This window comes from Pygocentrus nattereri, chromosome 8, assembly GCF_015220715.1.
Source record: "Pygocentrus nattereri isolate fPygNat1 chromosome 8, fPygNat1.pri, whole genome shotgun sequence".
Lineage (NCBI taxonomy): Eukaryota > Metazoa > Chordata > Actinopteri > Characiformes > Serrasalmidae > Pygocentrus > Pygocentrus nattereri.
In genome coordinates, this window is record NC_051218.1 from 3312195 (window position 1) to 3321820 (window position 9626).

Below are 9626 nucleotides of genomic sequence, written 5' to 3' on the forward strand. Positions count from 1 at the left end.
TTATTTTTTGAATATTTCGTAGCGGCCGTTTTGTAAAATGCATTTTTCATTCTAAATGTCACTGGTGTCACCTTTCATATGTGTTACACCAATGACACAGTAACACCCGTGACTCCTATGGAGAGATAGAAAATTGACGTTTCTGTAGAGTGGGCCATTTAACAATCAAAGAAAACCACAGACGTTCTCTGGCACCCAGATTTGGAGAGGTTTTGGCCCTTTTAGTGGTTGAGTTTGTTCCCCCTGGACTAGGACGTTAGAGCTCCCCCTTGTGGACAATCTCGTTAAAAATGAGTGAGTGAGTGAGTGAGTGAGTTTCTCATCAAACCACTCTAACTTTGGTAACATCATAACCTTTTAATTGTGTAGAATTTCTTGAAAAGTTTCATTTGCATTGTGACTCTCCTTTCAAGTGGCTGAACTGAAACTGATTGTGACTAGATTGAAACTGCATGGAGTTGATGTGGCACTTGAACAACTGTCCATTGACTTCAGTTATAAGCATGTTTTAAGTCAATGGGTTTTCTGTTCTTGCAATAATCATTGTCCATTATCCTGCAGATTCATCTGATACAGATTAGATTGAAAAAACACCGAAGCCCTTAAAGGGCCTCATTTTTATTGTTAAGGCCTCTTATTCAGTAATGAATTAAGTTGTGCAGTGATGTGGACACACATGTGGACCCTTACCGTTCATCAGGTTTAGAAACACGTTTAAGCTGTTTTGTTAATGAGTCAGTGCTCCTTGTGATGTCATGGTGCAGCACATAACAGTCGCTTTAATCCAGCTGTGGTCTACGTCCAGCAGGTTTATTCAAGGTAACTGTATCACCTTTTCAGTGCCAGCACCTCATGCTGGGCAGGCTGCTTGGCTTCACGTCAGCAGTACGCAGCAGGCAGGTGTGGTACATCATGTCCGGTCCCACAAACAGGAGCATCTGGACTCCCTCACCTGACTGCCCCCTGACGTCTTTCAAAGTGATCTCCGGGCAAATCAGATGTCCTGACATCATGTCTTTTTTTTCCACTTCTCTCTGAACCAGCCGCTGGCGTCCACGTCTAGTTTGAGCAGGTCCATGATCCAGGGGTCCTTCTGAGCCCCCTCAATGAACTCGGACAGCGATATCTGACCTGGGAGGAGGGAAGATGTCACATGTGATCTGATGCCACAACAACTATAATGAAGTGGATAATGTAGTGGATAACAATGTAGTGGATAATGTAGTGCAAGAGAGGCTACATTTAAACAGCAATGATCCCAGATATGAGCATTATTTTTCAGAATTGACAGACTATGTCGATACAGAGCACAAATCAAATGTAAATATAATTAAATATGGCTTAGAAATGGTTCTTCAAGGGTTCTTTAGTAAAGAATCTCACAAAAGTGAGTACACCCCTCACATCTTTTCATGGGATGACATTATAGAAATGAAACTTGGACATAAGTTAAAGTGGTCAGTGTGCAGCTTGTATAGCAGTGCAGATTTACTGTCCTCTGAAAAGAACCCAGACATTAATGTCTAAATAGCTGGCAACACAACTGAGTCCACCTCACAGTGAACGTGTCCACATTGTGCTCAATTGTGTCGTCGTCCCTTCCTGGCGTCATGCGACTCGTTGGAGTTACAGGGTTCCAGGTGTGAATGGGGAGCAGGGCTGTTAAATTTGATGTTTTGGGTAAAATTCGCTCATACTGGCCACTGGATATTCAACATGACACCTCTTGGCAAAGAACTCTCTGAGGATGTGAGAAATAGAATTGTTGTTCTCCACAAAGACGGCCTGGGCTATAAGAATCAAATCAAGTCCAATCTAATTTACTTGTGTAGCGCTTTTTACAACTGATGTTGTCACAAAGCAGCTTCACACAATTCCAGTAAAGACAAAATTTTAGCATGAATGTTAAACCCCCAGGTGAGCAAGCCAGGGGCAACAGTGGCAAGGAGAACCTCCCTCAGAGCTGAGGAAGGAAGCTTGGGAGGAACCAAGGCTTGCAAGGGGGGACCCATCCTCCTCTGGTCAAACTACCTACAAATGATTATACTACTAATATTAATAGCAGTAATATTAGTAGTAGTAATAGCTGGGAGTCTATGAAAACATCAATGTAGGGTGGGCAGCTAGTCCAAGGCAGGTGGTGGTAGCTGGGGCGTGGGCAGCTGGTCTGAAGCAGGTAGCAGGAGGGCTTGACAGTCAGTCGTCCTTCAGTGTCCAGCCGGACAGGTGGGCGGTCTTTCACTCGGGAAAAGGTAGAGAGATGGAATTAGTTTTATTCTGTCCGTTTGTACATAAAACAGAGAATGTGAGCATTTCCAGAGTGTGGCTAACGACTCCGGCCGATCTGACCATAACAGCTTAACTAACAGGAGAGAACCAGAAGGAGACACAGACACGGCAGCACTCTGAAACAGTCTGGCATCCCTCCACTCCACCGTCCACAAACCTGAGTGACCACGTGCGAGCAGCGGGACGACAGCACCAGCGTCTCAGTTTACTATAATTCCCTGTGTCCATGGACCCCTGGATCTGCTGCCTTTATCTAAGGGGAACATTACCTACCAAAAGCTAAACTGAACAAGTGAGTTTTCAGCCTAGTCTTAAAGATTGAGACTGAGTCTGAGTCCCGAACAGTTTCTGGAAGATCATTCCAGAGTTTGGGGGCTTTATAAGAAAAGGCTCTTCCCAGCTGCAGCCTTATGAATTCTGGGAACTATTAATAAGCCAGCACTCTGTGATCTGAGTAATCATGATGGCTCGTAATGGGAAATAAGGTCTTGCAGGTAGTCAGGAGCCCATGTAGCCTTTATACGTCAATAAAAGAATTTAATAATCAATACGGAATTTAATAGGCAGCCACTGAAGTGATGATAGGACTGGACTGATATGATCAGATGTTCTAGTTTTAGTGAGGACCCTGGCTGCGGCGTTTTGGACTAGTTGAATTTTGCTTAGATTCCTGCTCGTACATCCTGACAGTAGCGTGTTACAGTAGTCTAGCCTAGAAGTAATAAACGCGTGTACTAGTGTTTCTGCATCACGCAGGGACAGGGCATTTCTGATCTTGGCAATGTTGCGAAGATGTAGATGTTCTAGTGATGCTGCCTATGTATTGATCGAATGATAAATCTGACTCAATTATGACGCCAAGATTTTTTGCTGCTGAGCCAGGTGTAACTGGAAAGTCGGCGAGATTTAAAATGAAATCTTGTAGTTTATTTCTTGCTAATTTTGGACCCAGAAGAAAAACCTCTGTTTTGTTACTGTTTAGTAGGAGGAAGTTCCGTAACATCCAGCATTTCACGTCTTTTACCCAGTCCTCTGTTTTCTTTAATCTGTATTTGTCATCAGGTTTGGCTGATATGTTGCGTGTCGTTTGCATGACAATGAAAGTTAATGCCATGTTTACTCATAACTGTGCCTAACGGTAACATGTATTGTGTAAATAATAATGGTCCTAAAATAGAGCCCTGCGGAACTCCAAATCTCACTTTTGAATAATTGGAGGATAATTTTTTTACACTGACGAACTGATAACGTTCTGATAGGTAAGATTTGAACCATGATAGGGCCGTCCCTGTGATTCCAACCATTTTTTCCTAACCTTTCTAGGAGAATATTGTGGTCTATTGAATCAAAAGCTGTGCTGAGGTCAAGTAGCACTAACAGGGATAAGTAGCCTTGATCAGAGGCAAGAAGAAGATCATTAGTTATCTTAACCAGAGCTGTCTCAATGCTGTGATGTGGCCTGAATCCGGATTGGAATATTTCATATATATGGTTCTTAAGTAGATATGAACTAAGTTGTTGGGCCACAGCTTTTTCTAAGATCTTCGATATAAATGGTAAGTTAGAAACAGGCCTATAATTTGACAATACGCTAACATCAAGATTGGGTTTCTTGATCAGAGATTTGATAACTGCTAGTATAAAAGCTTTGGGTACATGGCCCAGGCTAAGGGACGAGTTTATTATAGTTAAAAGAGGGTTTATAATAACTGGCAGTATTTCTTTGAATAATTTTGAGGGAATTGCATTTAGTGTGGAGGTTGTGCAATTTGCAAAGGAGATAATCTTCTCTAGATCTAGAAGATTGCTAACCCACTGAAACTGAGCTATAGCACAGTGGCCATGGTCATACAGCGATTTTCCGGGACAGGTTCCACTCAGACTAGGCCTCGCGAGGGTCGACCAAAGAAGTTGAGTCCACGTGTTCAATGTCATATCCAGAGGTTGGCTTCAAAACATAGTCCATGAGTGCTGCCAACATTGCTGCAGAGGTTGAAGAAGTGGGATGTCAGCCTGTCAGTACTCAGACCATACGCTGGACAATGCATCAACTCAGTCTGCATGGCCGTCATCCCAGAAGGAAGAATCTTCTGAACAAAAAAGCCCAGAAACAGTTTGCTGAAGACAAGCAGTCCAAGAACATGGATTGCTGGAACCATGTCCTGTAGACCAAGATAAACATGCTTGCTTCAGATGGTGTCCAGCATGTGTGGTGGTGCCTCTTGCCTACAGTCAAGCATGGTGGTGGTAACATCATGGTCTGGAGCTGCATGAATGCTGCTGGCACTGGAGAGCTGTGGCTCATTGAAGGAAAACTCAACATGTACTGTGACGTTCTGAAGCAGAGCATGATCCCCTCCCTTTGGAAACTGCACCGCATGGCAGTTTTCCAGCATGATAATGACCCCAAACACACCTCCAAGATGACAACTGCCTTGCTGAAGGTAAAGGTGATGGACTGGCCAAGTATGTCTCCAGACCTAAACCCAACCGAGCACCTGTGGGGCATCCCCAAGCAGAAGGAGGAGGAGCACAAGGTGTCTAACATCCACCAGCTCCGTGATGTCATCATGGAGGAGTGGAAGAGGGTTCCAGCAGCAACCTGTGCAGCTCTGGTGAATTCCATGCCCAAGAGGGTTCAGGCAGTGCTAGATAATAATGGTGGTCATGACAATCTGGACAAGTTCACTGTGAGGTGGACTCACTTGTGTTGCCAGCTATTTAGACATTAGTGTCTGTGTGTTGTTCTTTTCAGAGGACAGTAAATCTGCACTGCTATACAAGCTGCACACTGACCACTTTAAGTTATATCCAAGTTTCAGTTCTATAGTGTCGTCCCATCAAAAGATAAAATAAAGTGAAAAAGATAAAAAGAAAAGAATATATTTGTAGAAATGAGGGGGGTCTGCTCACTTTTGTGAGATATTGTGTATAGAACCATGAACACTCAAAGAACCCTGTGCATGATCAAACAGTCCTTCGCATCATGAAATGATTGATGGAGAATGTGCTGAAGGTGGTTCTTTTTGAATAGTACCAAAAAGTGTTCTTGTATTGTTACGATATTAAGCTTATAATAAAACAGAACCCTTTTTTGGTGCTAAATAGAACCTTTTTCAAAAAGGTTCTATATAGAACTATCTAGAACACATTTTCCATCAATCTGAAGAACTCTTTTGTGATGCAAAGAACCCTTTAATTAACCTTTATGGTTCATGGTTTCTGTACTAAAGAACCCTTGAAGAACCATCCAACCAAAAGTGTAGCATGTAATGCTAATACTAGCCAGTCAGTGAAACTCCAGTAATAATAATAATAATAATAATAATAATATATTAATTACTGAATAAGAGGCCTTAACAATAAAAATTTAAGGGCTTCAGTGTTTTTTCAGTCTATAGTTAATAGTTAAATGATATGGTGTTTGTAGAAATTCAGAAAAAAGCCGCGTCAGTCTCGACTGCATATGTGGACATATTTCTATATTGAGCTCTATTTACACAAAGTTAGGTTAGTTCATCATTTATGTTGAACAGACTCTCCCAAAGTTTTACGCTGCTGCGCTGACGTTGAACCACGTGCTGCACTGGGTCGGTATGACCAACAGGTCAAAACCAGCTCTAAACAAAGTGACCGCTGGGCCCTGATTGGTGCTCTGGCTTTGCGCTTCTTTCGTTTTGACATGTTACGTTTTTATACACACAGAAACCAAAAGGAACGACAGATTTCTCAAAATGTAGGAGGAAAAAGTCGGATATTAGACTCTGAAATGTAGTGGAGTGAAAGGAAAAAGAGGCCCAGAACGGAAAAACTTCAGAAAAAACTACTTAAGTACAGAAACTAATTACATTAACTCAGTTACTGTCCACCACTGGATTTAATTAGATGGAGTAAGATCCTCTTCTGGTTCAGTGTCTCTGTAAGAGGCGCCTTATGGCAGCATCTGAAGCTAATGCAGCGTGGTCTGATCTGCCCTGCTCTGCTCTGCTCTGTGTGCTATTTTGATCATTATATAATGAACAATGTGCTCATAATGAGGATTATCCAGCTGAGGCACGCTTGCAATATATAACATCATTTACATTATCAACCCATATACATATATGATGCATGTAGTCTTTCAAGAGTCAACATACTTACACGTACCGTCTTTATTTTGATACACCAGTTCGAAGATCCTGTCACACACGTCGCTGGGTGTCATGTCTGTGTTCAATTTCTTAATTTTACAAATGATCTGTGTACAACAGTTAATATTTTACAGTTAATAACACACAAACTGAGGACACGTAACACAGTCTATAACAATGCAGTTTCAAAATGATGTCATCTCTGTGAGGGAGCTTTTAAAAGCATTCAGCTCTTCAAACGTCTGGTTCCTACCACCACCACTGTGAACTGTTCTGACCCACATTTCTCGCCAAACCACTCTGAATGACTTTGATTTCATCCTAATCATATAAATCAACAGAAATTCTGAAAAAAATCAGTGGAATTGCATGTAACACGTCACCGATGTGTCCATTTAGTCAAACAGGATGTCTCTTACTGTAATAATGTGCCTGACTTCGTCCTTGTCTAACTTCCCGTCCTCGTCTCTGTCGTAGACTTTAAAGGACCATCTGAGTCTGTCCTCCAGTTTCCCTCTGAGCACCAGATGCACAGCTGCCACAAACTCCATGAAGTCTAATACATTGTCCTGGAAATGGACACACACGTGGATTAACGGACTGATTCAACAGACTATCAATATGTACAGTCTGGTTTTTTTGCAATACTTCAAAACAAGGAAGGAAGCGTAACAGTTTATCAGTTGACTATTCTAAGGGCCACAATTAGCCTTACCTTTATCCCCTTATCCCCTTACCTGGCCAGGAGCCAAAGTTTCATTACACACTTCTGTAGCCTAAGAACCAGTTTGCACTGAAGTCCCTGTAATTACTGAATAATAAGCCTTAATATGTACTAAGCCTGGGATTTTAAGGGGTTAAAGCAGGGGACCGCAACACGCAGCTCCGGGGCAGAATTAGATATTTCTATTTAAAAATAAAATAAAAGAATCCTCCTTTGCGGATTAAAATAAAATACTGCTAAATGGTCTTAAACGCTGGAGTTAATGTAGAACTGCTGATTCACCCTTTAACCCTGAAGGGTGTTGCACAGACTGCTGGTCACATAGCAACGCAGTCAACAATCTTGCCTAGCTAGAAGGTAATGAAAAGGCCACTGCACGTTCAAAAACAAGGACTGACCCAAGCGGGAACCAACAGAACCTACAGTTCCAGTTCCAGTTCATTTTCTACCTGCTTGAGAGAGAACTGCCTATCATGATAACCAGGAGTAACAATTTAATTGTGGTTTTGGTCAGTTTATGTGTGCTTGCATGTAATTTTGATAGTCATTTTGTTTATTAACTGTCTTTGCCTAACGCCACTTACATCCTGACAAGAAGTAGTATAATATGCCTTGTGCTGCACTACCATACTCACACAAGTGTCCACAGCAAGGGTCAGCCACATGCGGCTCTTTCATTGCCCTGTTGCAGCACAATAAGATTTGTAGGCCAAAATAATCCTCCTTTGCAGTAAAATGAAGCTCTGCTGATCGTTCACATAGCAACACAGACAACGATCTCACCTAGCTAGCAGCTAAAGAAACTGCAAAGAGAAAGACTGAAGACAAATATCGATCATTTAAAAGAGAAATGGATTTACTGGCATTTAGAATCACTCCAGCTCGTTTCCTGGTGCGTTTAATCTGCAATGAGAAACTGCCAAATTCAACAAATCATGAAATTGAAGTCAGCTGTTCGTCAGCTCTTTGTTCAAATTGTCCCATTCCACCTTAAATGGTGCAGAGGTTACATTCTGGCACCTCAGGCACCATTTAAGGTGGAACGGGAAAATTCGAACGAGAAGCTGGTGAATGAGAAGAAACTTCGGCCTTGTTAAACAGCATTAAGAGAAAGTTTCCTGCTTGAGATGCGAGAAAAGCAGCTATAGATGAGCTACAGCTTAACGCAGAGCAAAGGAAGTCTGCGTTTTTGTTTATATTACATTTCTAGGACATTAACACATCCTGAGACATCTTTACAGCCAAGATGGTAAAATGGGTATAAAATGTTTTTGCTCTCAAGGTGGCTCTTCTTCTCATTTGGGTCACCGACCCCTGGGTTAAACTGTGAGTCTGTATGTGGGTCTACACTTGATTCCTCACTCTCATAACTACAGACATTAACCTCTTCAACTCCTTGAGACCACCGGTGATTCCAAACCGCACTTGGTCATGTTCTTCACACCGTTCATATTTCATAAGCTCCATTCAGAAGCTGGGCGTCGTGTGAGGCTGTAGCTCTTCTCTCCAGTCTAATAGACGGTGATGTCATTTTAAACCCTTATAATAAAAGAAGCTGAACTTTGTTTTTCTCCTGAAAGTCGACCCGTTTTTCCCCAAATCTGGGCTCTAAACTATAAACAGACGGCGTCTCTTCAGTGATCTGCTCTGGAAACATCACTTTTAGAAGATAACACAAAGAGCGGCGGAGATTTTTGGCTTTCAGCAGTAAATTGTGAGCGTATAGTGATGTGTGGAGATCATAAAACACACGTTCTGTTCATTTGAGGGGCTTTTACAAAATAAGCAAATAAATTAAAAAAAATTTACATTTATTTCATGCAGTTACTGAATAATTAGCCTTACGATTTGGTCACGGGAATTCAGACGGAAAAACCAAAATACACCCTGGAGAATAAGAGCTCAAACATTAGTTTAACGTAGCCACTGAAAAATCCATAGTACTTGATGGAAAATGAGGCTTAAACTAAACAGAACAATCCACGTGCATCTTTTTCATTTTAATGGCTTAACATGATCTATTCCTTCACGCAACTCATCAAGAGAAGTGGAACATGAGTTGATTTTTATTCTCAAAAATGTCGATACGTTAATGAAAAGTTACTAAGAATAAAATAAAATGAAATAAAATAAAGATACACACCTTGTTGCGGTCGAATGATTTGAATATGGACTCTATATAAAGTGCCTCCTCCTCAGAGGTGCTTTGCACGCCGAAGATCTTGCGGAATTCGTGGAGGTGCAGCGCTCCGCTCGGACACTCCCTCATGAAGACTGTGTAGAGAGTCTGAATCTGAGCCAGATCCACTTCCTCATCACTGTCACTCTGAATCTGGCCCATCCTCGGAAATCCAGCACAGGTAGTCCTCACTCAGTCACCAGCAACAACATTCCGGTAACATTCCAGCACAATTCCCATCATAACTCCTCGGGGCTGAACTCTGAGTGTAACCATCATCTCTCCACAGCGAACTGACCTAATC

The 9626-nt window shown here is 41.9% G+C and overlaps 1 protein-coding gene across 1 annotated transcript; it reads right to left on the bottom strand.

Annotated features, from left to right (window-relative positions):
- Window positions 1-370: 370 nt before the first annotated feature.
- On the bottom strand, window positions 371-9626 carry guca1g (guanylate cyclase activator 1g). Its single transcript, XM_037540760.1, has 4 exons — window positions 9287-9626; window positions 6839-6988; window positions 6430-6526; window positions 371-1131 (listed from the first exon to the last, which is right to left on the bottom strand). Exons 1-4 carry the CDS (start codon window positions 9482-9484, stop codon window positions 1010-1012), a joined length of 567 nt encoding a protein of 188 aa, XP_037396657.1. The 5' UTR covers window positions 9485-9626; the 3' UTR covers window positions 371-1009.

Excerpts from the sequence above, each read along its gene's own strand:
- guca1g (XM_037540760.1), bottom strand. The coding sequence starts at position 9,484 with ATGGGCCAGATTCAGAGTGACAGTGATGAGGAAGTGGATCTGGCTCAG. Across the intron at positions 6,989-9,286 it reads AATCATTCGACCGCAACAAG|GACAATGTATTAGACTTCAT; the intron begins GTGTGTATCTTT and ends GTCCATTTCCAG. Across the intron at positions 1,132-6,429 it reads TCAAAATAAAGACGGTACGT|GTCAGATATCGCTGTCCGAG; the intron begins GTAAGTATGTTG and ends CCCTCCTCCCAG.